We start from the raw sequence: 27,775 nt of genomic DNA, 5'->3' as shown, positions 1-27,775 counted from the left end.
GGGGGGAGGGGCACCATCCCAACCACAAGGTCTGGCTCCTGGAGGCGGCACTTCAGATCTAGGGCCTGGTCACTCAGTGACCCAAATGGGGACTCAGAGCCACCACCTCCACCACCTGTGCCCTCAGGCTGGCCCACCCGGTGGCCCCGGGGGCAGGAGCATGGTGCAGAGGACGCCAAGCAAGGCCCGAGCACCTGGCAGCTCAAGCGCCCCACAAGCCCAGCTCCTGCTGACAGCCACACACCTACTTTCTAAGGCTGCCAGCAAGATGGAGAAGTCTTCATCCTCTACAAGAAAAGAGAACAGTGTCATAGCCGTTTTCTAGATGTTTCTCCTCCCAGCTCAACGCCGTCCCCTCTCTCATAGGGGCCCCAGTGTCTCCAAAGACATGGGGGGGGACACAGGCTCAGCCAGGTGCCTAGACAAGCCCCAGGGGACGGGAGGGTGCAGAGACCTGTCCAGCTCGTGCTGCTGACCAGCAGGGCCGGCCGCCCGTGCAGATGCATCACCGTCCCGCTCCGAGGGTCCTGCTCTGTGAAGGCCGACCTCTCTGTGGCCGGGTCCAAGGGTCCTGGGCTGAAGGAGTAGAAACGGGGCCTGAGAGATGGCCTAGCACAGGCCCACAGCCCCAGGACGGCCATCTCCTGCCACACAGGCTGCAGGTTCCCAAAGGTCGGGATTCGGCCACATCAGAGCCAACAGGCCGACCCCCGCGCCCGAGGCTGGAGCACAGGAACACAGACACGCGCCTGGCTCTCCTTCTTTATCAGTATTCATCTGTTGCCAGGCGCTGAGGTCACAGCAGCAGACAAGCCCGACTCAGCTTGCCTTCTCAGGGCAGACTGCTCTTGTCATTACCTCCACTTAGGAGGAGGATGGTGCTGCCCTCCCGCTGGCTCCTGGGTCACTGGGAGGAGAGGATGCCCGGGTGGGAAGAGCTCACACAGGGCCTGCCCTCAGCCCCATGAGACGCCCCAGAGAACATGCAGGCCCACAGCCCCGACGCGGGGCAGGAACCCGCTGCAAAGGGGCCACAGCCCAGCGCAAGGCAAACATCTCCTTACAGAGGCAGAGAGCAAACACTCGGAGCCACGGGCCTCTGCTAAACAGCGCAGCTCTGCTGCCGTAGCAGCCATGGAGCGCGCGAAAATGAATGGATGTGCAGTGACCCAATAAAGCTTCATTTACAAAGACAGGCCCAGGGCTGCAGCCGGAGTCTGCCAAGCCCTGGATTAGGGGGTTCCCAGGTCTGCAGCATGCATACAGGGGAGAGGCCGGGACAGCAGGGAGGAGGGGAGGGGGAGAGACCAGGATGGCAGGGAGGGGACAGGGGAGAGGCCGGGAGAGCAGGGACGAGACAGGGGAGAGGGGAGAGGCTGGGACAGCAGGGAGGGGAAGAGAAGGCAGCTGAAGACCGAAGATCAGATGCCTACCGGGCCCTGAACGCAGAGTAGGTGCGGCCCAGCTTCATAAAGAGCTGGTGTTGCAGGTCCAAGGGCGTCTCTTTGAAGAAAGATGCTGGCTTGTCGTAGACAGTCACGGCTCTGCAATGAGATCATCGGGGGCTCTAGGGAGGCCCAGAGAAGGGCCTGAGGAATACAAGACCCCAGAGGACCCAGAAAAAGAAGGGCACTTAGAGGATCCTGGTCTTAGAGAAGGCCAGTAGGAAGCTTTAGAAGGACCTGGGGAAGCACAGAGAGAGGTCCTAAGAGCAAAGCGCCTGTCCTGGCTGGCTGGGAAGGAAACTCCGGCCTCCCCCTCCCTCGGCTTCCCCAAACCAGCAGCCATCTCCCACGCCCCTGGCTATTTCTAGAGCCCTCGCCAACAGCACACAGCAGGCACTGCAGCTGGGACTGGCCATGCCAGGACCCCCCGCTCCCCTGGCCCTTACTTGATGCCCCAGTTCTCCGCCAGATCCTCCCGCATCGCGTTGGTCACACACAAGTTCAGGTGGGAGAGGCGCCCGCAGAGCTTCTCGTACCTGAAAAGACACAGCACGGGTCAGCCCAGAGCCCACCACCACTGCCACCGGGTGTCACTGGACACCCCCTGATACGGAAGAGGCTGCAGAGCTGGGGTCTCCCAACTCAAGTCACTGGCACCTTCCTGGTGTCTACGCTTAGTCCACCTGTGCTATCATTTCCTTCACACCCTTCTTTAATTTGTGTCACTTTTCAGCTTAAATACATTACTTTAAAAGGAAAGCATATATGACCACAGAAGGGAAAATCCAGTCTCTCTTGCCATAAAAGGAAGGAATGCAATGAAGGCCTCGTTCTTCAGTCTCAGCCACACTGCACCAGGGCCGCAGGGGCTCGCTCTCAAGGCCATCCAAGCGGAGGTTAGCAGATGTGAGAGAGGCCTCAGCGGCTGATTAGCTCCCAGCTGAGCCCGGAGCCCTGAGGACAGGGCAGGCTGAAAGAGACCTGCAGGGGAATGAGCGGCTCCAGGTTATTTTACGCTGTTGGCGTATCATGGCCTGTCCCCAGCGTTGGACAGCCTGGGACTGAATTTGGGTCCTCACGCTTACTAGCTCTATGGTGAGCGGCACAAGGGCTCTCAGCCTTGGCTTCCTGGCTTGTAAAGAGGGGTAGTCAGGGGATAGCCTCCCTGGGGGCAGTGGAGACTGAAGGGATAAAGGGCTTGGCCTGAGGCCTGGCATGCAGCAAGCACTCAACGATTGCTGCCACTGTTACCACCAAGGATGTATGAGCCATCGGGAAAGGCCGCAGCCCACGGATTGAGGCTGCAGGTCCACACGGAGGCAGATGTTATACACTTGGGCTCAGAACATGACCGACTCCTGCTCCAGGCCCACCCGCTCCTACAGGGCCTTCCCTCCCTGTCTCCTCAGCGGCAGAACACTGTGGTCCGTGTCCCCATCCACCAGCAGCAGCCCCTGGTTTTAACTGGGGGATCTGATCTGGGTGGACCTGGGACCCCAGTTCTGCAGTGGAGCACTTCTCCCAAGCCTGAGACCCCAGGGTACAGCAGCCCCCCGTGTCAGTGCCAATCTCAGAGGCTCGCTCTCTCCACTGAGACCTGAGAAACGCCTCCAGGAGAGCGTCTGAAGCTGGAAGTCAGCCATTTCTCTGAACTTTCCAGTTTCATGGATCAGCAAATGCCGTCTTTTTCTTAGGCCTTTCTATCACTTGGAACCAGCGTGCGCCCAACTCTCCAGCCTTGCCCTTGCCCCCCAGAGCACCAGGAAAACCAGCTTCCCCGAGTCTCGGCACTCGCCCTTCTTCCTACCATGATTTGGGGATGGTGTGCACCCTCCTCCCAGACCCTCACCATTTGGCCAGCAGAACAAGGGGGTGGCTGGGGCCATGCACCAGACCCATAATGGAGTAGCCATAGTTGTGCCAGTCGATGACAAACTTGCTCCCACAGAGGCAGCCCACAAACCAGCAGACGGCAATGGCGGGCAGGCCTGGAGGGTTCTGGGAAAGAGAGACGCGAATGAACAGGAGGGAACCCAGACCACGGTCAACAATAAACTTAGTGAAAACAGTTGCGACGTACATTATCTTTACAGAGCTCTTGATAGTCAATTAAGCAGAAGAAAGACCCTCTTTCTCACCAAAAGAGGCATAAGAAGTCATAAAAGAAACAAAACTGATCAACCTGACAAGTCCAAGATCATCAGTAATCAAGGAGACGAAAAATGGAACAAGGAGGTGAATTTCTCACCTATCAGAATGCAAACTCTGAAACACCTGGCAACAGCCAGTGGTGGTAAGGAGGCGGCGGGAGAGGCAGCTCCCCGGGTGGGGATAAATGCACCCAGCCTCACTCTGGGACTCTCCAGGGGCACACCCCAAAAGTGCCTGAGCTCTGACCAAGAACGTCCACCCACGGGAATTTCTCCTAAGGAAGAAACTGCAAAAAAACCCATGTTCCCTGGTGCTCTTCACCACACTATTTGTAAAAGTGAAAAAGTCAAGAAGAATCTGAGTGTCCATTAAGATCAGACCAAATAAACGCACTGGGTACATCACATACCGGAACACAGTGCAGCCAATTAAAATGAGGGGCTTCTATCTGTTAAAAAGCAGTGCAAGGAAGAGTTCTGGGTGTGGTTCTGGGTCTAGGATTCCCCACCTCTAAAAGGTAGGTAATACCAGAACCTACTTCTTAGGATTGCTGTGAGGAAATAAATGAGTTAATACACGTAAAACACTGAGATAAGTGTAATAAGTACAATGTGAGACGCCATCTATAACGACACAGAAAAACAGAATGGATGGGTACCATACATGGAATAGACACACACCATAAGCTCCTACTGACATTTTTAAAAGTTTATATATACACACACACAGAATATACAATTTATTTACCAATTTGTGCATTTTTTAAAGGCTGGAGAGTAAAGAAACCTTAACAGTGGTTCTCACAGAGGTAGGCGGGGGCCGACATATACCTGGAGAAAGATGTAGGCTGCTGGCTCCCTGCACATCAACCTCCATAGCAAGTGCACGGCCTGAAACACGATTTTGACGCCATACTGGAGAATGTGGGGCCCGACTGCAGGGCAAAAAACAGCTGTCACTACCAAAAGACCTCTTGGCAATTTACAGATTCCCCCCAATGCACCCACACACACACAGACTCAAAGGAATCGGGAGTTCATTGCATCGTACCTGTGAGTCTCTGAAGTTCTGTCAAACCCACAATCTGAATTCTGTCGCTCTGCAAGAGCTCTTCGTGGGGTTTGGAGTCTGAAAAGAATGTCCCTTTTAAGGTACTGAACAGGCAGTCTAACTTAAAGTCAAGATGACCCCCAGCTCAGGTCGAATAGCAGAGAGTATTTTGAAAAATACGACTTTTCCAGACCTCTCTCTGTTCCTCAGCAGCAAGAACAGAGAATGAGGCCAGTTCTCGTCCAGATTCCACTGGATTGCCCACATAGCAAGGACCCGAATCTTACCCACTTTTATTTACTTCACACAATGCCTGGCACACAGTAGGCACTCAAACTGATCCAGATTCCCTGGATGGTGGAATTATCCCACCACACAGAGAGCCTAGGAAGTCCCACGCCTCTCCCTGAGTCACTCTGGCACAGCAGAGTCTAAACGGGGACCAGAGGCAAGCAGCGCTATTCCCGCGTTTCCCTGATCCGGGGTTGAGCTACCCTCTAGAGACGCACAGGAAACATCTCCTGCCTGCAGAGCTCTGCACTGAGGGTGAGGAATGGCGGAGGCAAGTTGCCGGCTCAGACACAGCCTGAGGACAGGAGCCCTAGGGAGATGTGGTTAGCAGCACTCGACCTGGAGTCACACGCGCCCAGGTTCCAGTCCGCCTTTCCACTTACTGGGAGGGTTAAGTGAGGCTATGCAATGAGTTCACGCAGCTTAGCACATCGCTGCCATATGGCAACCTGTTCCTAGAGACCCACCCAGCAGAGGCTGGGCAGAACCCTGGCAACAGCTGTCCAGACCAGACCAGGACGCAGCCAATCCCGGCGGGCTGCTCGAGGGAGGGGAGAGAAACGGCGCGCCCCTGCCTCGGCCCCCCTGGGGCAGTCAAAGCCGAGGCTTCAAGGCTGAGAGGGCAGCCTCCCTCCCTGCCCCCCGGGCACTCACTGCAGAACCCCAGGAGGGTCACGGAGAAGCCGCGTTTGGCCAACGACAGCGCATGGTACTGCATGCGGGGGCTGCGGCCCACGTCGCCCAGCACCACGACCGCCACGTGCCGGGCCGCCCGCCCCCGCCGCCAGCGCTTCCACGCGACGAGCAGAAGCAGCGGCAGGCAGAGCGAGAGCGCCGCCAGGGCCACGCAGGAGGCCGCCATCTTGGCGGGCCGGCCGCAGTCACGTGACCGCACCCCCGCGGGCGGGGCGCACTGTGCGCAGCCGCAGACCGAACCTCCGAGGTGGGCGGAGAGAAGGGAGGCGGGGACGTGGTTCCCTAAGTGGGGGCCCGCGGGACCTCTGAGCAGCCCCCTAGGGGTCAAGAATTCGTCGTATTAAGGTAAAGCTGTTACCATGCGGGCATCTAGGAACATTTTTTTTTCAAAGTTCTAAGATAACTTCAAAATACACTGAGATAACAATTTGGGTGAATTTCATAAGCATAATGTTGAGAAAAGAGGCCAGATGCCAGAGGGCACACTGGCTGGCTCCATTTATAAAATCAAAACTACTCTTTGCTGTTAAGTCAGGAGAGGGACCTGCCTTGGAGGGTCCGGGGGTGAGTGGGAGGGGGCCAGCGGGGAGCTGGAGGGGGTCGTGCATCATGTTCTGTTTCTTGATCCGTGTGCTGGTAACCGGGGTGTGTTCCATTTGGGAAAACCCGTCAAGCAGCAAACGTATTCATTTTTCGGGATGTATGTTGTATTTGAATAAAACATTTAAAAGAGAGAGAGAGAAGAGAAAAGGACAAAGAAGGAAGTAAAAACCATTATGATTCTAAGTGCCCATAGTAGGAAGGGATGGTTTCTCCACTGACCCGCCCATTTCACCTCCAAAGTAGGCACCTCGGAGTTTAGTGTGTGTCCCTGTCACAGCCATTGACTTTGAAAGGGGTCACCCTGCTGAGAAACATTGAGGGCGTGTTGGTAAAGCCACTCCTACTGCCCCACCTTGAGAGCTGGCCGGGAATCTGCCTGGGGCCTGCCTCACCCGCTCACGCATTTGACGGAAAAGAGAAAGCAGCACTTCCTGCCTTGCTAAGAGCTTGGACAGGGCAGCACCCGCTGGGCAGGGCAGCCCTGTGTTGATGTGGTTCCCCAGCCACCCTACAGCCCAGCTCAGGTCTTGGCACATTTCTCATTGGCATCTCACAATAGCCCTATGACTCCCATTTTTACAGATAAGGACATTGAAGGTCACACCATTAGTGAGTATGTGGCAGAGGAAGAGCTTTGAACCTGAGCTGAAGATGGGAAGGAAGGACGGGTAAATATGTAGAGATGGAAGGGATGGGCAGACGCACACGGTGGGCAGCCTCGTTAATGCCCCAGCTCCCAGGGAGACCCCTGCCTTCACTGCATGTGCTGGGGGTGGGAGGCTGGAACACATGCTCTGCCCACTCGGTCCACCCTCTGTGGTGGGACAGGCTGGGGTCTGGAGACCTCAGCCTCATGAGTTCCCTGATCTTGATCAAGGAACTGTTGATCAAGTGGCTTTCCTGACCTGTAAGTTAAGGGAGGGGACCTCACGTCTCAGAGAGCCCCTCTTGCTCTGACGATCTGAGCAGATAAGGACTAGGCACCATAGTCAAGACAAGCCAAGAGTAAATGCCTGGCTTGGGAAGATGAAACCCTGATTGGAAAAGGAATGGGATCATTTTCCTGTGGAGACAGGAGCAAGATGTATCACCAGCCGGGGATGCTTCAGAGCTGGGCCAGCCCTGCTTGTCCTGGTTGCCCCGTTGGCCTTCATCACATGAAATTCAGTCCTTCCAGAGGGCGAGAGGGCATTGTTTTCCCTCCCAGAGACGGGAGACTGAACCCTGGCAGGATTCCTCGATGGTTAAGATTGGACTCGGGCGCTGGAATCCCTGTGTCACCTCCTACTAGCTGTGGGACAGCGGGTCACAGTAAGTCACTTACTTCCTCAGAGCCAACGATTTTGTTTAGGGTATAAAAGGGGATAAGAAATAGTACCCTTTTCCGGGGTTGACACAGGATTAACAGAGTGATGATAGTGACAAGCTTCGCCTGGAACATTCGTTCTCAATGGCACACTCAAGGGGGCAAAAAGTGGTTGGTGGGGAGGAAAAAGAAGTTACTGTTTTTATGTATAAAGCACAGATGTAGACATAGCACACAAACAAATATACAGCATATCTACAGTATTAAAATTTCATGGGCATTCTGCACAGAACCTTGTGCATGAGGAGCCCTCGTACATCACTGGTGGGAATGTGAAATGGTGCAGCCACGGCAGGAGATTGTTTGGCGGTTCCTCGACAGGTTAAACACGGAATTACCTTGTGATCCAGCAGTTGCAGTCCTAGGTATCGACCCGAGAGAACCAAAGGCAGGTTTCCAAATAGAAACTTGTAAATGAATGTTTCTATCAGCATTGTTCCCAATAACCGAAGGGTGAAGACAACTCAGATGTCCATCAACTGATGAATGGATGGCATGAGATCCATCCGTACAGTGGAATACTATTCATCCATGAAAAAGAATGGAGTTCCGACACTTGCTACAACTTGGATGAACCTGCAAGACCTTATGCTTGGTGACAGAAGTCAGAGACAAAAGGCGACAGATTGTAGGATTCCCTTTATATGAAATGTCCAGAATGGGTAAATCCACAGAAACAGAAAGTAGGCTAGAGGAGGCCAGGGGCTTGGGTGGGGGAAGGGGGTGACTGCTGATGGATATGAGGTTTCTTTTTGGAGTGATGGAAATGAATGAATGAAATAAATAAATAATGAATGAACGAATGATAAAGAAAGAAATAAAAAGGCTACGAAACCTGACCTAGCGGCTGCCCACAAAGAGCATCAGATGCACATTTTGGTGGCGGTGTTTTTATTATTCTTACAGATCTGTGATATGTTAACTGAACCCTTGGGGGCAGGTGTGTTTCTGAATTCAGAATGTTCTGGATTTTGGAGAGGTCATATGGCACACGTACACAGAACAGTCCCAGCGTGTTTTGGAACACACCCAGGAAGCCAACATGAAAATTTCCACAGAGTGAGCAGAATTTCACACCAGGGGAGCCACGCCAGCGCTCTGGGTCCTCACTGTCCGGTACAGGAGTGCATGTGGCTGCGGGGCTCGTGAAGGGTGGCTCGCCCGAGCCGAAATGTGCCACGAGTGTGAAACACTGCCTGGGTTTCGAAGACTTCGTATGAGAAAACTGACATTAAAGAAAAAAATGTAGGAGCCGGCCCAGTGGCACAGCGGTTAAGTGCGCACGTTCCACTTCAGCGGCCCAGGGGTTCGCAGGTTCGGATGCAGACATGGCACTGCTTGGCAAGCCATGCTGTGGCAGGCGTCCCACATATAAAGTAGAGGGAGATGGGCACGGATGTTAGCTCAGGGCCAGTCTTCCTCAGCAAAAAGAGGAGGATTGGCAGCAGATGTTAGCTCAGGGCTAATCTTCCTCAAAAAAGAAAAAGAAAAAAATGTAAAAAATTTAGTCATTTTTATATTGATTACAAGTTGAAATGGTAATATTTTGGATATATCGGTTCAAATAAAATAGACTGTTAAAATTCATTTCACCTGCTTCTTTTTGCTTTTTTTAATGTGCCTGCTAGAACATTGTGAGGTGCCCATGCAGCTCTCCTTTGTGGCTTGCATTCTGTTTCTGCTGAGCGGGCACTGCTGGAAGGAATCTTCCAACAGTTTGCAGGTGTGCCCTCAAATGAGCTTATTCCAAACTTATTTAAAAAAGAACTTTGTGGAGCCAGCCGAGTGGTTGGGTTTGCATGCTCCGCTTCCACAGCCTGGTTGGGTTGGGTGCAGATCCCAAGCGCAGACCCACACACCAGTCATCAAGCCATGCTGTGGCAGCATCCCACATACAAAGTGGAGGAGGATTGGCACAGATGTTAGCTCAGAGCCAATCTTCCTCACCAAAAAAAAAAAAAAAAACCTTTGCATTTCAGTGCTCTTGAATGTCTAGGTTTCTAACTACAATTGCTAGATCAAAGATGTTGTCCGTGGGCCTGGAGAATCTGGGGTGAGAAGGAAGGGTGGGGGCTCCTCTCCCTGGCCCTACACCAGCTGGCTCCATGTCCGGGGCTGGCCAGACCACCGGGCGCCCGGGCTGCTGGGTCAGCCCTGCCCCCGAGGGGGAAGGGGAGGAGGAGGAGGTGGGAGGAGGAGGCAGCAGAGGGCGTGTGTGCTCTCCCAGCGAGCAGACGCCAGCCATGGCCAGCCTGGGGCTCCTGCTCCTGCTCTTGCTGCTGGCACCGCGGCCCCTGTGGCCCTCCTCGCTGCCCCCGCCGGACACCCCAGAGGGCAAGGCCACCATCGCGGGCTTCATCCTCTCTGCGCTGGAGAGAGCCACCTCTTTCCTGCAGGAGAGGCTGCCTGAAGTCAACCTGGACGGCGTGGTGGGGTTCCGGGTGCTGGAAGGTGGGTGTGCTCGTTCCCCTGGCCCGGCCGCCCGGAAAACCAGTTCTCAGCCTGTCACCTGCCTGCTCTGCACCCCTGGGAACTGGCCACCTCCTGACTCCTGAATTGTCTGCTTTGACGATAAGGAAAGAGGGGTTGGGGGCGGCTTGCTCCTTTGGGGCATCTGGGCGCTACTGTTCCCAAGTTTTTTGGGAAGCAGGAAGGATTCAAAGGCCACACGAGGAAAAATCTGGAAATTATTATTTTCCCGGGAAGAAAGGACCCATTTGACAATCCCTCCTTCCTGATATGCCACGAACGAGGCGGGCAGAGGGAGTGTGACCTTTGAAGGGGTGTTGCCGGGAGGGTGGCTACTGACAGAAGGGGGACCCTCAAGATGGGGCTCCAGCCCCGGCTGCCCCCACTTCCAGCCAAAGCTGCGGGAGGCTCAGAGAAAAGAGCCAAGTGTTTGTTCTGCTCTGAGGGATATAAGATCCCCTGAGGGGGGCTGGAGACAGGCCAAGGCAAACAGGAGCCGCCCCCACACAAACCAAGGAGTTGGAGTTGTGTGAGCCCCTCCCCCAGGCCACCCCCACCTACTACCTACCTACTGACAAAGAGCCGGCTTTTGGTCAGCGTGGGGTCTGGCCGGCCCGCTCCCACTCTGCATCACCCGTGCAGCTTCCCGCCCCCAGGACGCCGGGTCCCAGCACAAGGAGGGGCTCTGGGACGGGGCTGCATCTGTCCGGGCCTGTGTCCACACCCTGAGCCCCCAGGCCCCATCCTGGAGACCCCCAAGATCCTAGCTCCTCCCCTGCAGGCCGGGACCAGGGTGTGGCAATGCAGACGGCACCGGCTCCTTCATTAATTCCAGCCGAGGCTCACAACTCCTCTAGGAGCTGGTAACAAATGCGCAGGGCCGGCTTGCCCATCAGGCAGACGATACCTTTAGGGGCCCATGAAAACGTTTTAGTTTCTCTTAAAACCAGAAAAAGAAATTAAGTCAACGAAAATGCTCTAATAGATAGTATAAACGTATCTGTCTTCGTACCAACACAGTCATAAGATGCAATCTTTAATGTATTTTGTTTCAATGGAGCAAAGGACCCACAGAGACAAAAGTCTCTGGGCCACATCCCATGATGTGGCCCCTCAAAGAAGAGCTGGGCGCTTCCTGGCCACCTGCCATGTGTCCTCACCAAACGGCCCAGAGAGGGAGGTGCCCTGTTTTGTTCCTCCTGCAGGTGGGGAAACTGAGGCACAGAGAGGCTCAGTAGCCTCCTGATACCTCACAGCCAGACAGGTGGTGGGTCCAGGATCCCACCTCGCCTGCTGTGACAGCCCGTGAGGGCAGGTGCGTCGTATTCACTCCTGGTCCACCCTCGGCGCCAGCTCAGCGCTGGGCGAGGAGCAGTGGCTGGTAAACCTTCCTGGGACGAGGCAATAGACGTCTCAGCCGCAGCCCCACAGGTCTGTCGGTTCCTCATGGACAGAGAAGGGGGGGCAGGTGGCTCCCTGGGCTGCATGCTTTCTGGGGCGCACGCCATAGTAAAAGCCAAAGTGCGTAAGAACCCCCTAGGTGCTGGCACCCCTGGGTGCACGCGTCAGGGGTCTCACGGGATTCTTCCCACAACCCTCTCAGTCAGTCCATCATTATCATCCCGTGGAACCAGGGAGGGGAGGGCTGCAGAGAACGTCCAAGGTCACACAGCGGGTAAGTGAGGGAGGTGGACTCGAACCCTCCTCTGTCTGACTCTCCTTACAGGGTGGGGCTGCCTGGGAAGGAGGGAAGTGGGGGTCCACGCCGGCACATACCAGCCTCAGACCGGGGCCGCCCCCTCCTGGGCAGGCCTCTCCTGCCATCTGCCTGCTCCCCTCTCCAGAGCTGGGCCCCCTCGCCTTGCAATAATCTATCGCTGAAGAGCAAATTACCCGGGAACTTTGCTGCTTCAAACAATAACGCCATTTCCGTGCATCCAGAATCCAGGAGCGGCGTAGCTGGGCGGTTCTGGCTCAGGGTCTCCCATGGGGTTGAGTCGAGATGTCAGCCAGGGCTGTGGTCATCTGAAGGCTGGACTGGGGCGGGAGGAGCTGTCTCGCTCCCTCAGAGGCCTGGCAAGTTGGTGCCGGCTGTTGGCAGGAGCCCTCGGCTCCTCAGCACATGGACGTCTCCACGGGGCCACCTGAGTGTCCTCACAATGTGGCAGCCTCTTCCCCCGGAGCCAGTGGCCCAGGAGAGAGCAAGGCGGAAGCCTCAAGGTCTTTTATGACTGAGCCTTCATTTCCCCAATATCTTACTAGTTTCACTGGTCAGCCCCGTTCAATGTGGGAGGGGGCTGAAAGGGCGTGAACACAAGCTGACCGCCACAGCACTCTTCATGAGGGTCCGACCTTCATTCCTGGGCCCCCTTGGGAGGGAGAGAAATGGGGTCACCTTTTTTTTTTTGCAGAGGGACTAAAGCAGCAACAGAATATCCGTTGATCTGCTGGGTGGTCTCTGTTTGGGGCTACATGGGTGGCCATGGCCCTAAGAGAGCAAAGGGACCCTCCAGCTGGCTCCAGCAGCCGTGATGGGGTTCCAGGATGTGGCAGCAGCTGCCACACACGCAGGGGGACATAGGAACAAGGCTCAGGACCCAGGTCGCCATGAGGTCGGGTCGGGTTCTCCTGGTCTCACTGATGACCGGGGCAGCCCATGTGGGTGACACTATAGCGCCTCCGTCTGCTGCTACAGCCAAGTGCTCAGGGAGGGGCCAGGGCAGGGGAGGGGCGTCACAGAGCCCCTCACCCCACAGCCCTGCTCACACCCTCCTTAAGCCTCTCCCACCCTCCCCCACACAGTTCTCCACCTGAAGGCAGCTGCCCTCCTCACCTCTCGCCCTCCCAGCCCTGTGCTGTTGCTCTCCCTCCATCTCCTCTCTGGCCACCTCTTCTCCCGCCTCTGACCACCATTCTCTGCCACCCCTGCAGGGCCACTACTAGTCCAGTCCACAGGGCACCTTTGTGAGGATTAGAAAAAGGCACCCCCTTCCTTGAGTCACTTGACTGCCGTCTGCTGGAAAATTGTCTTAATATATATACAAACACATGATAGGAATGTACGTTGCCCTTGTGCAGTGTGTGACCTGCTCAACTGTACACAGTGGCTCTCCACCCTGCCATCTGAATCCCTCTCTCATTTTTTTTCTCCTGTACAGCAGAAGTTAAGTCTCCCTCATAATACTAATAGCTAAACTTTATTAAGTGCCTCTTTGGTGCCATGGACAATGATAAGTCCTCTCTATGCACTAGTTCATTTAATCCTTGCAACACCCCCCCAAGAAGCAAGGACTATCATTAGCCCCATTTTATAGATGAAGAAAGTGAAATGGAGAGAAAATAAATGACTTTCTCTGGTCACCCAACAAGAAAGTATGAGGGGGGCTGGCCCGTTGGTGCAGCGGTTAAGTGATCACATTCCACTTCAGTGGCCCCAGGTTCACCAGTTCGGATCCCAGGTGCAGACATGGCACCGCTTGGCAAGCCGTGCCATGGTAGGCGTCCCACATATAAAGTAGAGGAAGATGGGCATGCATGTTAGCTCAGGGCCAGTCTTCCTCAGCAAAAAGAGGAGGATGGGCAGCAGATGTTAGCTCAGGGCTAATCTTCCTCAAAAAACAAGAAAGTATGAGAGTTAGGATTTGAACCCAGGCCCACTTCCAGAAATCAAGCTCTTAGCCAATACCTTCTGTCATCGTGGCTCCCCCCCCCCCCCCCCCCCCGCCCCCCGACCCAGCTGAGCCCCACAGAGGCCTGATTTCCAGTAAGCTCAGCACACTCTTTCCCCTCGGGAGCTGGAGGAGGCAGAGGTCCTCCCGCAGTGTCACAACTTAAGATATGTTTTCCTGTCCACGTGGTTCGTCAAATGGTGGAACGAATGAACTCTGCTCCCTCCCAGGGCAGCTACAAGGCGTCCAGGAGAAGTGGGCCCGGGACCCCCTCCTGCAGCCACTGAACCTGCGTGTGAGGAAGCTGGCAGCCAGGCTGGCGCCTCTCCTCCACAGATCCATTTTCTACCTCAGGCTGAGTGACCCCGAGTACCTGCGAGGTAAGAGCGTGGGGTGGATGTCATTTCTTCGGGAACAGGGCAGCTGGGGATGTTCCTGAAATGACCTGGGGCAGGTGCCCTCGGGTGCCAGGGAGGGTTGGGGACCATCGGTAGCCAGCTGCGTCCTGTCGGCCATGCACACCGCAGGCTGACCCTGGGGGCTGTTCGGTCATCCTTGACTTCAGGGTGAGATGACCTCTCCCACCCACACAGAGGGGGTGGGAAGGAGGGACTATGTCTCCTCGAATTTGTCCAGCTCATGCCCAGGCCTGGGGGCCTTCATGCTGGACCAGAGGGGAGGGGAGGGTCTGTCGCAGAGGGTGCGACATCTAAAAGGTAATTTGACCCTTTGCACGGCAAATGTTAGCATCTTGCCAGTATCTCTCTTGTGGCTTGTAATGCTAAGTCTTTGTCTTGTTGGCCTTCAGTTACTCTACTAAGGGCCCCCCTATAAGCCTGGCCTGAGTGGTTCCTGGGTTGGGGGTGGTGGGGGGATCATTGGCCAGACCACAGCCCCACTGCCGTGACCACACCCCAGCCGTCTGTAGGTCTGGCCTGCCTCTCTGCAGTCAGGTCCCCCACCCTCTCCCAGGCCTGGTCCCTAAGACCATCCGTGCCTGTGGCAACCTGAAGAAGCCCCTTTGCTGGGCATCTGTTTTATAAGAGCTCCACTTTCCAACCCAACCAGAGGAGGCGACTAGCCCTTTTTACACGTCTCAAGCTTCCATGGAATACAGTGGATTCCTCCCAGCCTGCCCCAACCCTGTTCCTATTGATTTTTTCTTAATGTTCTTTTAGCAGAAGCTTCCTGAGTGTTTCAAAGGCAACGCCCATCCAGCAGGTGGGCCTTAGAGCTCCGAGCAGGCACCCGGGTGTGGTCAGGGCTGCCCCGGGAGGGACATCCAGTTCCTTGGCTCCGAGCCACAGGAGCCTGGGGGCCGTGAAGCAGAGCGTGGTCTGCCCCCGCCCCCTCCTTTCTGCCAGAGTTCCAGCCGACCATCCAGCCCGGGTTTTGGAAGCTCCCACAGGCCTGGACCCACACCAACGCCTCCATGGTCTACCCCACCTTCCAGCCCGAGGACTCCTTCTCAGAGGAACACAGTGACTTGTGCCTGGTGCAGCTGCTGGGAACCGGGTGGGCCCCCTGGACTTGCCCCGATTTCCAAAAACCCAAAAGAGCTTGCTCTCAGCCTGTCCTCCTGTCCCACTCACTCTGCAGCTCCCCACGGGTTTGTGCAAAACCAGGCTCAGCCCCCCCGCCGCAGAGCCGCCCTGACCCCGCCCTCTCCCACCCCACCACGAGCGGCTTCCAGCCCGTGCAGCCCCCACCCCCCTTGCGCCCCCACCCCCACCTCCTGGCAGGCCGCCACACCGGAGGGATCATTTCAAAACCGCAGCTGAACACCCCACAGCCAGCGTGAACCTCCTGTTGTTCTCAGGAGGAAGCCTCAATTCCCGCTGCCCTTCCACGTCCCCAGGCCCCTCCGTCCAGCCCCTGGGGCCTCTTTTCAGATGCTCAAAGGCACCAGCTCCCTCCCTCTTCTAAGCCTCTCCCTTTGCCACAGTCGCTTCCGGGGGGCCTCTTCCCACCCTGCCCCACCCCACCTGCTGCGCCTAAGTAAGTCTGCTCCCACTTCCGGGCCAGCTCCAGCCTCCTTCCTCCAGAACCTTCACTGACCCCACTGCGGAGGCTGACCTCCCATGCTGGGCTGGCTCTCCTGGCACCATTTGCAGCCACAGAGGCAGCGTACATTTGTTTTAGGGTTCTGCCACCCCAAGGGGCTGTAGATCTCAGACTCACTCGCTATTTTATCCCTCTGTGCAGTGGGCCTTGCGCAGACCCCCCCCCCAGGGCAGCCGTGGGTGCAGGGACCCATCCTGGGACAGGAGGGGCAGCAGGTGCCGGGGCCCCCATCCTCTCAGCATCCTTCAGAGAGGTGTTGGGGCCAGGACACAGCTGGGCTCGCAGAGGGGCTGAGCTCCAGTTGCCCCGTGGTGCTCTGTCCCTGTTAGGGGGCAGGCCTGGCACAGAGGGAATGGGCATGCAGGGTCCAGACCCCAAGCTGTCTGGGTTCAGGGATGTGCTGTTTAGGGCAGTGCTTGGGGGTCTCAAACAATAGGAAGTTGCAGCCCTCTGGGGCTCCCCCAACCCAGGATAGCACCAGCATCACCTCCCCCATGCCAAGGGTCCCAGATTTAGCCGATCAAGACACAGGACACCTGTGTTTTATCTGGCAGCCCCCTGAGCCCAGCTGGGTGCCTGGAACCTACAGGGGGTCCTGATAACTAGTGGAGGAATGGGCCCAGGGAAGGCTCCAGGCGCTCGGCTCCCTTTAGGACACTCCTAACAGCCTGGAACCACCTCCCCCAGGGCGGACGACAGGCAGCCCTGCAGACTCTCAGACTTCTGCAGGACCCTCATGACCAGACCCGGCTGCTCAGGCTACTGCCTGTCGCACCAGCTGCTCTTCTTCCTCTTGGCCAGAATGGTGAGTGCCGGGCAACGCCCCCGGGAGAGAAGGAACCATAAAAAGGGGCTGGTGGGGGGCCGGCCCAGTGGTGCAGCAGCAGTTAAGTGCGCACGCATGTTCTGCTTCGGCAGCCCGGGGTTCACCGGTTCGGATCCGGCTGCAGACATGGCACCGCTCGGCAAAAAGCTGTGGTCGGCATCCCATGTGTACAGTAGAGGAAGATGGGCATGGATGTTAGCTGAGGGCCAGTCTTCCTCAGCAAAAAGTGGAGGATTGGTGGCAGATGTTAGCTCAGGGCTAGTCTTCCTCAAAAAAAGAAAAAAAAGGGGGGCTGGTGGCCGTGTGGTTTTGTACGTTACACACCAGGAAAATAAGCGGGTTTTTGGACTTGTGCTTCGGGCATCAGGAGGAAGGTAGCCGGCCATCCGTTGGCTATAAAATTGAACCAAACTATGGGAGGGGAGGAGTGGCTTGGGATTCTATTGGACACAGACGTTTGCATGCTGGACTGGACCACAGGCCATCAGGAAAACAAAAAGAGAGAGAGGGAGTCAGAGAAGCAGCAGAAAGAACGCAGCCGACAACAACCAGTGGAAAAGGACTTAGAACGTGTAGTCGTCAATAGGCGCTCCCAGAAAACCAAACCAGCCCCGCCCCCACCTCTTTAGCGCCCGCCCAAGGGCTCAAACTTTGCTGAATAATAATCATTTTTAAACAGATATTTATTTATAGAGAAAGGTAGGGCTCATTACCTCTATCCAAAAATGTCATTCGAGGTCCAGAAATTCTTAGCCGAGAAGGAACTCGCTGTTTTTCTTTGACAGGCTTTTTTATTATTATTAATTTGCAAACCATCATTGACTAGTATTTTTGTAAATCCAATAAAAACCAAATAATGAGGAAAGGTATTTTGATTAGATTCGGCAGGTAGAAAGTGATCCATTGCCACAGAAGTTTCTCAAGCCTGTTCTCATCTCCTGTCCTCCTCTCCCGGCCACCGGTCCACGGCCCACACTTTGAGTAGCACTGTTAGTGTGGAACCAGAATGAATGATGGCAGCTAGCAGCTTTAGGGCGCCCCCTAGTGTCGGGGGTCGCGTCGGGCACTTCCCAGTTATGGTCTCGCCCACCCACAGGAGCACCCCTCTGGTGTAGCTCTCCCCTCGAGGCACTGCCCTTTCCATGAGAAGACCCTTGAGGCTCAGAGAGGTTAATATAGCCGGCCAAGGTCACACAGCTCCTGAGTAGCACAGCCAGGACTGGAAGCCAGCTCTCTCTGACCCCTAGTGCCTGAGCCCCCAGCAGGGAGTGTGGGTGAGGAAGAAATTCTGGGAAAAGGGAAACGATCAGCCCCGAATGCAGCCACTTGCAAGACTGGCTCAGAACTGCAAGTGTTTTCCCGTGACAGAGTCTGTCTTATCCAGACCGCCAACCTCCTTGTCTCCCGGTGTCTGTTCCCCCAGAAGGGATGCATGGAGGGGCTGTTCTGCCAGACCCAGCTCTACATGAACCTCTTCTGTGCCAACATGATGGACCTGAATCAGAGAGCTGAGGCCATCGGATATGCCTACTCAACCCAGGACATCTTCATGGAAAACAGTGGGCCCCGGCGTGTTGCCCTGGGGACAAAGCAGCAGGGTGTCCCCAATTCCGGGCACACGCACATGTGCATGCGTGCACACACACACACAGAGAGCAGGGCTGCCAGGTTTAGCAAATAAAAACACAGGGTGCCCAGGTACGTCTGAACTTCAGATAAGCAATGAACACATTTTTAGTATAAGTATATCCCAGACGTTACATGGGATATACTTATACTTTAAATGTTTATTCATGTTTATCAGAATCTCAAATTTAACTGGGTATCCTCTGTTCTCTCTGCCACTGTGTGCTTCCTGCCCCCAAAGGCTGACCCAGTGATGGAGCTCTGGACAGACTGACTGCCCAGCTGATGGCAAACCCTCAAAGCCTTAGAGATGAGGCAGAAAGGGGGTCCCTGGGAGGCCGCTCCTTGGCTTGGGTGTCCAGATCCCTCTGCTGAGCCTGACTCTTGAGTGGCCCCGGCCAAGGGCCCAGGTGGGAGGCAGGATCCGGGCCTGGGTGCCCCTGCTCGCCAAGGCAGAGCCCCCGCCGCTTCCTTGCAGACACTACGTGCACTGAGGCCCACCTCCCAGTGCTGCCCCACCCGGCAGGAGGAGGCAGGTGGCGCCAAGGTGGCCTTGGGGAGTGGCAGGAGGTGGGCATGGGGGGCAGGCCTGCAGAGGGTCCCCTGTCTTTGCTTCCAGTCATGCTCTGTGGAATCGCTGGCTTTTCTGACTTCTACAAGCTCCGGTGGCTGGAGGTCATTCTTGCCTGGCAGAAGCCGCGAGAAGGATGCTTCGGGACGCCTGGTGAGCTGCACTTCCATCCTGGCTGAGGACAAGACGGGGTTGGAGGGCTGGGGTCTTTTGGCCAGGTGGGGAAAGGATGCAGTGGTGTTAGCGGTGCGGAAAGAGATTTGCAACACCCATGTGCATGCACACGCACACACACACACACACACACAGAAATGGGCTCAAAGCCCGAACTTTGCAGGATGGGAGGCAGTCTTGTCGGAAGACGTTGGTCCCCTACACCTGCATTAACAAATCTGTTTCTTCATCGAGTGTTCCCTAAGCACCTGCTGTGTGCCGGACACTGTTCTAGGCTCTGGGGAAACTGAGGCTCTGAGGGAAAGAGGCAGAGACCACCTACACAAACCAATAAGTGAAGTCATTGTGAGTTCTGATAAGGGCTGTGGTGGAGACGACAGGCTGAGAAAGAACAGAGCATCGGGGAGAGCTCTTTAGGTGGTGCGATCAGGGGGGGTGTCTGGGGGAGGCAGAGCAGGCAGCCATGAGACACTGGACAGCTGGTCCTCCTTGGAGTAAGTCACTTCACCTCTCTGAGCCTCAATTTCCCTGTGTGTAACTAACCGAGCATAATAATATCCACCTTTCTGAGCTGTAAGGAGTACACATAATACACGTGAAACCCCCGGCCGGTGCTGGGTACAGAGGAGGCTCCAATAAATGCCAGCATCCTAAATGAGAAGCTTGGGATGCTCAAAGAGGCAACATTTTTTGAAATAAGATACAGTCATGCATCACTTAACGATGGGGATACATTCTGAGAAATGCATCACTGGGCAATTTCATCGTTGTGCGAACATGATAGCGTGTACTTACACAAACCTAGATGGTACAGCCTACCACACACCTAGGCTCCATGGTACTCATCCTCTGGGACCACCGTTTCCATCATTGACTGACACATCATAATGCAGCACATGTAGTCTATTTTTAAAACAGAGGAGTTTATAAAATGAAGGTTCTCAGGACCCCAGACCTATAGCTTCCACAGGTGGAGGGTGGGCCTGCGGAACCTGCATCTTTAATGAGCTCCCCTGGTCATTCTGATCTGGGCGGTTGGGGGACCACAATTTGAGAAACATCAGTAGATGACAAACTTATGCCACGTGGAAGGATCTGCAGACAGGTGCTCGAGGAAGAGCCCCCAGATTCAGGAGAAGACCTGAGTTGCTTGAGGGGGAGGAGGTTTCGTGAGTAATGTTTAAAATCCATCCTGAGTTCACCTTTCTGTCTTCTCCCAGATGCTGAAGATGAAGAATTATTGAGAGCAGTTGAACACCAACAGCATTTTTTGACAAGAGTGAAGAGGCGAGAAAAACAATTTACAGGTAATGAAAGTACCCAAGGGACCTTCTTGGCATGAAGCCGAGACACCCTGGAAAGGCTGTACGGCTGGTCACCATCCACGGAAAACAGGCCCCCAGTATCACTGAAGGAAGGGCCTTTGTGTTTGGGAGGTTAGGGGAAGGGTAGCAGTCTCTGAGGCCCTCCTCTCAGAAAGTGGGGGGTCCAGAGTTACTGACTCCAGTGAAAGGTATATAAAAGAGAAGTTTCAGTGTATTATTGAAAAGCACAGAGATAACCCCTCTCTGCCAAGATCAAGTCAGGAAAACAGAACCTGCATCGAAAACTTCAGCAGAAGGAATTGAAGATAGGGAACTCGTCTCAGAGGTGTTACAAGAGGTGGCAATGAAAAAAAGTGAGAAAACCCAGAGATTAACCACTGAGGGAAGCCACTGCCCCCGCCAGAGGCAGAGCTGGAGGGACTGTGGGAGGAGGTGGTGTCAGCAGAGGCTGCAGGGGTTGGACGTGGAGACAGAGAGAGCGGGAGAAACACCTCGGCTTCTCCCCTGCCTCTGCCTGTGTCTGCTGTTAGTCAAACCCAACTGGAAGCTGGTGGGCAAGGCATCCTGGGAAATGTAGTTTGGAGGGGTCAGTGCGCCAGGGTTTGGAGCAAAGAAGGGCAGGGAGGAAATCTTTGAGCCAGCGGGCAAGTGACCATCACATCCCAGTGGCCACACATCCTGGTGTCCCCAGCTTACACCTGTTGTCCTGGAGCCATTAGGCATAGTGCCCCCCTTTCCTCCTGAAAGTGTCCTGGCTGAGATGATCAATAATGTGGTCAGTCCGCCAACATAGAGAAACTGAGGCTAGGCTGTAACTATATTAGCAAAGGAAGAAAGGCCAGATATAATACAGAAGCAGGGGACAGAGGGAGAAAGAAGGAAGAGGAGACCTGATTTCAACTTTTCCTTGATAAAAAATCAATAATTTCTAGGCAAAAGCAGGAAGGGAGATGGAATCGCCAGCATAGATATCCAGCATCCACTAGTGAATGATTCGGGGAACCGTCAACCCTGCAGGCCTCGTCATCTACCTGCAGGCAGACAAGTTGGGGGAAGCACAAATCTGACGGGTCCATTTGGTTGCTGCCACCAAAGCTTGGGCAGGAGAAGGCAAAGCAGTTCTCCGGAGATTTCTAAAGGCCTCCTGCCCTTGGCTAGGCCTGCCTGACACGGGGGGGGCTGCAGCTGCCCACGGCCGGGTGGTAGGGGGCCTGCTGTGCATGCCCTGGAGAGTTGGACACTAGAACTGTCCTGAGGGCTCGAGAGAGAGCTGCAGAAATCTCGAAGCCCAAGGTCCTTCCTGGGGCCCCTGCAGGTTGACCAGCGACCTAGAAAACTGCACGGGAGGGAGCAGCCTGCTCTCCTCTTCACTATGACACACACCCACGCGGCAGGGGCAGCCGGTGTGGAGCTCTGAGCACAGGATTTGAAGTCAGGCTGTCTGGGCTCGAGTCTGCTTTTGCCCTTTACTCACTGTGGGAGTCGCTCAACTCTGAGCCTCAGTTTCTTCATGTGTAAAATGGGGCCAGACAGCGCTTCCTTCATAGGGCTGTTGGGGGTCAACATCAGGTCATTGGGCAAAGAGCTGCCACAGCATTTGGTGTTTGGTAGGCCACCGAGAAGCGTGGACCGCCAGGGTTAGAGATTAGTCTCCTTGAAATCTGCATTCTGCTCCCTCTAAGGGGCCTGCCTGGGGTCCTTCCCTTCTCCAAGACTGTGAGGGCAGAGGAAAGTGCTGGCTCCCCTCACCCGCCCAGAGACCAAAGGTGGGCAGCCCACCTTGAGTTCAGAGAACTGAATGACATCTAAGGGATTTCTGTCACAGGCAGGTGTTCACGGTCACAAGGGACCCGGCAGGCCTGAGGCAGCAATGAGGGCGGCCGTGGGGGTCAAGAAATGAGCTGTGGAGTCACCAGGACCAGGACCTCAGCTCTGCTGCCTCAGCCTCAGTTTCTCCATCTGTATGGAACTATGAGAGGCTGTCCTAGGTCTCGCGAGGGCCTGAGAGCAGGGGAAGGCTGGAGGGCGCTGGACAAGGGGGTGGATCAGGTCCGATCCCACAGGAGAGGGGCTCTGGAGCGGGAATCGTCCCACAGAGGCACCCCCAAGTTGGGGGCCAGCTTTTGTGTCCCTGTATTAGTAAGTCATCGGAACGAGGCTCCAATGGGTGCAAGACATCTCTCTGGAGAAGGGAGCCGTTAGCAGCCGACACTCACGGGGGTGGCAGATGGGTGCCCAGCAAAGGGGATCAGCCGGCACCAGGCTGGCTGGGGGACTATCTGAAAAACTCACACGATGGAACTGCGGCTGCCACCCAGCCCTCACAGAGGGACTCTCTCCCCAGATGGCTGCTCCTCCCACAACACAGCCATGGCCGTGGCGGCCCTGGGCGGGTTCCTCTACGCCCTGGCAGAATACCCCCCAGGAAACGGGCAGCTGGGGCAGTCCATGCCGGCACCACCCAACGGCCACTGACACGCATGGTTCCACGCCTGCCACCCGCCAGGAAGATGAAACATGCGCCTTCAGTCCCTCCTTCCTTAAGTCCTGGGCCACATCCTGAGAAGGAGGCTGCTGAAGAAACAGACGAGTAGAGCAACCAGCTTCCTCCCCTGGGGAGTGGGGCTGGGATGCAGCCAGCGTGGGAGCAGGTGAATAAATCTAGAGTGAAGCCGAGCGGGGAGTCGAGTCTGGTTTCTCAGCCTTTTGCACAACTTCTGGGGCTCTCTTCTGAGTCCTCAACCCCGCTTCACACAAATTCTAAAGAGACCCATCAACTTGAATCTTAAAGGCAATTAATTTTTTTTTAGGAAGATTAGCCCTGAGCTAACATCTGCTGCCAATCCTCCTCTTTTTGCTGAGGAAGACTGGCTCTGAGCTAACATCCGTGCCCATCTTCCTCTACTTTATATGTGGGACACCTACCACAGCATGGCTTTGCCAAGCGGTGCCATGTCCGCACCTGGGATCTGAACCGGCGAACCCCAGGCCGCCGAAGTGGAACGTGCGCACTTAACTGCTGCGCCACCGGGCTGGCCCCTCTTAAAGGCAATTTGTCCAGACATCAACCATTGCATCATTCCCAGTGGGAGAAACAAGGGTCTCTGAAAATAGCAGTTCAAGTCATGACCTAGAACTCAAGAGATATGACCACAAAAGGCAGCACATAAGATCTTCATAGTGTGTGCAGAGAACTCCGCAGTCTCATTGTGTCGCCTCGTGTCGCAGTCATGCCATTTTACAACAGGTAGTGCAGCCTAATGGGTATGGTGTTGTTCTGTGCCCTGGCTGCCTGAGTTCAAATCCCAACTGTCCCACTAATGAGCTCGGTGTCCTTGGGCAAAGCCATTTAGCATCTCTGTGACTCAGTTTCCTCATCAGTACGATTGGGACGATTATAGCACCTACTTTAGTATTACCTCCACCGCTGTGAGAATTATGTTTGCGGAGTACTGAGACCAGTACCTGTAACATAGTAAGTGCCAGGTAAGCATTACCTGCTACCACAATGGGGATGCTGTCACCGTCCGTGGGGGCGTGTCCTGAAGAAGCAGCAGGAAGGAGCAGCTGATTCGTCAACGTTTCTCTTTCCCGGCTTGTGGTTCTTCCCCCTGCTCTGCCTCATTGTCAGTGTATCTAAACGGTGTCAGCTGGGGCTCTGACACTAGTGTTTGAGAAAAGACCTTCTGGAGCCTTATTATGGGCTCAGGTGCTGTCTGTGGTGCTGATTTCAGCCAACGTGCAGACAGGTGTCAGAATTAGATCCAGGATAGAAAAACCAGCTAAACACCCAGTTCTTGAGTTGGAAGACTCTTCAAGTCCATCATCTTGCTTTGCCTCAAAGTGGAAAATAGCTGCTGATCATCCTTATGTGACAATTTAATCATACTGAGAATCTGAATTAAAATCCCCTTTGCTCCCTCTGTGCCCAGCTGAGTAACCCAGCGGAGGTAGTGGTTCTTCTGAATCTTTCCTGTGGGAGTTACTCTCCTCTGTCTAATCCTCCTTGCTGCTGCCGCTGGATGCTTTCCCACAAGCACTCTTAAGTTGTCAGGCCCACAGGAATGTTCCTGGATGTTGATGATGAGTGTGACTTGCTTTTGAGGTTGTGGTTTTCTCAGGGAACCAGGAGCCAGAATTTAATACCCACTTGGCACTCCGTATGCTTCAAGAATTTCTCCCACATTGCCTCACATACAAACGTTTACCAAGACAGGCACGAAACCTTGGGAGAAGTCTGCAGGAAACACACATCCGGATTAGGGGGGAATTATGCCCCACCCCATCCCGCCTGAATTTGAGATGGATTAGCCACTGGAGTCTGACACTGATTCATCTTTAGAAGGCTCAAGTTACTAAACCAGGGGAGCAATGACTCCGGGAGAAACCTGAGCTTACAAGTCACTTTCAAGAAAAGATCCTAACCGGGGGCCAGCCCGGTAGTGCAGCAGTTAAGTTCACATGTTCCACTTCAGCGGCCCGGGTTTCACTGGTTTGGATCCCGGGTGTGGACATGGCACCTCTTGGCACACCATGCTGTGGTAGGCATCCCACATATAAAGTAGAGGAAGATGGGCACCGATGTTAGCTCAGGGCCAGTCTTCCTCAGCAAAAAGAGGAGGATTGGCAGCAGATGTTAGCTCAGGGCTAATCTTCCTCAAAAAAAAAAAGAAGAAAGAAAAGATCGTAAGGCAAAATGGGACATGGGAAGAAAAACTTGCAAGACAAACCCGCCTGAGCCATTGCTTCTTTGGATTTCGTTCACCACAGGGCACTGAAAAGAGGTAAAAACTCCAGCGATGATCTTTTCACCGCTGTCCCCACCTCAGCCCTCAGCTTCTCCTCACTGAAGATGAACCCTGTGAGCATTTAACATGATGCGGAGGCTGGAGCGGGGCCTCGTTTCCTGTATCCCCACCATGGTCAGTCCACCCATCGCTGCTCACTCCCCTGCTGGAAGAGTTTCTCACTGTGTGGCCTGCAGCCGCCTGCGTCAGAATCACCAAGGGAATCCTGTTAACCACGCAGACTCCCCGGCCTGCCTCCAGAGACTCATTCAGCCTCCAGGAGGGGGCCTGGGAACGTGCGTGTTTGCCAAGCCCCTAGGGGACACTGATGCTAGCTTGGGAACTGCGGTGGCCCCAAGGCCTGGACCTCTGTGATATCAGGTGCTGGATAAACAGAACATCTATACTGAACACCAGGGCAGCCGCCTTGAGCATGTACGTCCAGAGGAATAAATAACATCCGTTCCCTTCACATGTTCCTCACCCTACCTGAAGGGACGTTGGTGCCTGTTATGGGTTGAATGGTGCCCCCCCCCCAAGTTCATGTGTTGAAGTCCTAACCCCCAGTATCTCAGAACGTGAGCTGATCTGATAACAGGATCTTTATCAAGCTAAAATAAGGTCATTGGGGTGGGTCCTAATTCAGTATCACTGATGTCCTTATAAAAGGGGAAATTTGGACGTAGACATACACACAGGACACAGACGTGCACACAGGGAGAATGCCATGTGAAGATGAAGGCAGAGAATCCTACAAGCCAAGGAAGGTCAAGGATGGCTAGCAAACAGCCAGCCGCTAGGAGACAGGCGAGAGCAGACTCTCCCTCCCAGCCCTCACGAGGAACCAACCCTGCTGACACCTTGATCTGCAACTTCCTGCCTCCAGAACCGCGAGACAATAAATGCCTGTTGTTGAAGTCCCCAGTCTGCAGTGCTGTGTTATTGCAGCCCCAGGACACTAACACAGCCCTGCCTCAAGGAGCCATCTCTATTCTCAAGGTCCCTGCAACCCAGCAGCCCCGGGGAAAGCAGTTCAGCCATTCCGATTCATTCTCAGTCTGGGCCTCTATTAAAATGATGGACGCTAGACCGAAAATTAAAAGAGGAACTTTCTCAACGGCAGACCACAAAACCATACCCCAAACTCCTGGGAATTCGCCCATCCGTTCGACAAACATGGCAAGCACACACCAAGTTCACGCCCTCTGCAAGTCTCTCCTGTCTTTCTGGAACAGTCTTCCCGTGACCCTCCGCCTCCTCCCAGTGTCTGCTCAAATGCCCCCTTATCAGAGGCTCATTACCTAACCTCCACCCCCACAGACACCAAAGCACCTCCCCGCAGGGCCTTGCTCCTGGTTCGGCTCCATCTTTCTTCAGAGCATCACCACCGGCAGCATCGGCATGTAACTGCTTATCACTGTCACTGGGGCGTCAGCTCCATCAGAACTCTGTTCCCTGCCCAGCAGTCCCTCAGCACCTGCGACAGTGGGCGTCCAAAAGGTCTTTGTTGGATGAATTGAATGATGAAATATTTACTGAGCGGTTACCATGTGCCAGGGGTGGCGCCAGGCCCTGTGGGCGCAGCCGATCCCACCCTGGGCGAGCGTCACTGTCTCTTGGAAGCTTGTCAAACATGCAGGTTCCCAGGGCCCCTCCTGGTGGCTGAATGAGTCTCTGAGGGCAGGGCCTGGGAATCTGCATGTTTAACAAGATTCCCCAGATGATTCATGCAGGCGGACACAGGCCACAAGGGCCCCGATCCCATCCATTCGTTCAAGGAATATCCGTGAAGCACCTACTGTGCGCCAGACACTGTGCAGAGTGCTGGGGAAAAACAGTGAAAAGCAGCGATGGTCTCTGCCCTCACGGAGATGACAGTGGGATGGGGAGACAGACATGAGCAAACAATAACCATCAAACAGATGGAGCTGCTGGGAGGGAAGGACTGGGTACCCGCCTTCAACCTTGTATCCTTCTCCTCAGTTGATAAACGTATTCCAACACCTTAACATTGTTCAGGTTCTAAATTAATGGAGGAAACAGACGTCGGCTCTGTTCCATCCCTGTCAGAGCTCAGAGATCTCAGTCAGAGAACCTGCTAGATGCACGGAAAAGCTAAACAGCAGCAGGAAATGTTCGCCTCAAAGCTGAAGAGGGCAGATAAAGCCTCAGAAGCGTGTGGTTCGAGGGCTCAGGGAGGAGGCCACCACCCCCAGCCCCATCCTGTCGTCGTCAAGCTTCAATCCTCCCCACTGTCCCCAGACACCCCTGCTCCCACCCCGCCCCCCGCCCCAGGCAACCACAAATCTGCTTCCTGTCTCCCCAGATCTGCCTTTCTGGACATTTAATGCAAACGGAATCACAAGACAGAACTTTGGGGGGTGATGAGAATGTCCTGAAAGTGGGCTAAGGCGATGCTGAGATATCTCTGTACATTTACTAAAAATCATTGATGTGTACACTTAAAACGGGTACATTTTATGGTATGTAAATTATACCTCAATAAAGTTTAAAAAAGACCACCTTCCGGTGGCTTTCTGTTTCACTCAGCTGACAACCCAACTCATTTCCCCAGAGCCCTGCGGGATCTGGCATTGGCCTGGCCCGCCCACTTCAACCCTCCCAACATGCTCTGCTTGCCTCGATGGCTCATCTTCCTCCTC

The 27,775-nt window shown here is 54.8% G+C and overlaps 2 protein-coding genes across 7 annotated transcripts in view; one reads left to right on the top strand and one right to left on the bottom strand.

The window, feature by feature from the left end:
* The window catches only part of ALG1 (ALG1 chitobiosyldiphosphodolichol beta-mannosyltransferase), a 10,903-nt gene extending 5,096 nt beyond the window's left edge, over positions 1-5,807 (bottom strand). For all 4 annotated transcript variants that reach the window (XM_046667545.1, XM_046667544.1, XM_046667543.1 and 1 more), the window contains exons 1-8: positions 5,592-5,807; positions 4,647-4,724; positions 4,427-4,530; positions 3,295-3,443; positions 1,892-1,981; positions 1,434-1,544; positions 455-576; positions 249-287 (exon numbers count right to left, since the gene is read on the bottom strand). In XM_046667545.1, coding sequence (XP_046523501.1) covers positions 249-287; positions 455-576; positions 1,434-1,544; positions 1,892-1,981; positions 3,295-3,443; positions 4,427-4,530; positions 4,647-4,724; positions 5,592-5,799 — 901 coding nt within the window. In that variant the 5' untranslated portion in view covers positions 5,800-5,807. The remainder of the gene's footprint in view (positions 1-248; positions 288-454; positions 577-1,433; positions 1,545-1,891; positions 1,982-3,294; positions 3,444-4,426; positions 4,531-4,646; positions 4,725-5,591) is intronic.
* Positions 5,808-9,826: 4,019 nt separating this feature from the next.
* On the top strand, positions 9,827-27,574 carry C7H16orf89 (chromosome 7 C16orf89 homolog). Of its 3 annotated transcripts, none has more exons than XM_046665372.1 (8): positions 9,827-10,053; positions 13,970-14,119; positions 15,104-15,254; positions 16,491-16,608; positions 18,053-18,188; positions 18,875-18,979; positions 20,221-20,307; positions 22,670-23,019. In XM_046665372.1, exons 1-8 carry the CDS (start codon positions 9,846-9,848, stop codon positions 22,798-22,800), a joined length of 1,086 nt encoding a protein of 361 aa, XP_046521328.1. In that variant the 5' UTR covers positions 9,827-9,845; the 3' UTR covers positions 22,801-23,019. The 3 variants fall into 3 exon arrangements, with proteins under 3 accessions (XP_046521328.1, XP_046521329.1, XP_046521327.1); XM_046665373.1 differs by lacking the exons at positions 9,827-10,053; positions 22,670-23,019 and adding exons at positions 10,060-11,746; positions 25,096-27,574; XM_046665371.1 differs by lacking the exon at positions 9,827-10,053 and adding an exon at positions 10,060-11,746 and having other exon boundaries at positions 22,670-23,020.
* The last annotated feature ends 201 nt before the right edge of the window (positions 27,575-27,775 follow it).

The sequence above is a fragment of the Equus quagga genome, chromosome 7, assembly GCF_021613505.1.
Source record: "Equus quagga isolate Etosha38 chromosome 7, UCLA_HA_Equagga_1.0, whole genome shotgun sequence".
Taxonomy (NCBI): domain Eukaryota; kingdom Metazoa; phylum Chordata; class Mammalia; order Perissodactyla; family Equidae; genus Equus; species Equus quagga.
This window is presented reverse-complemented; position numbering and strand designations above follow the sequence as displayed.

Excerpts from the sequence above, each read along its gene's own strand:
- C7H16orf89 (XM_046665371.1), top strand. The coding sequence starts at position 11,518 with ATGGACAGAGAAGGGGGGGCAGGTGGCTCCCTGGGCTGCATGCTTTCT. Across the intron at positions 18,980-20,220 it reads AGGATGCTTCGGGACGCCTG|ATGCTGAAGATGAAGAATTA; the intron begins GTGAGCTGCACT and ends GTCTTCTCCCAG. Across the intron at positions 20,308-22,669 it reads GCGAGAAAAACAATTTACAG|ATGGCTGCTCCTCCCACAAC; the intron begins GTAATGAAAGTA and ends CTCTCTCCCCAG.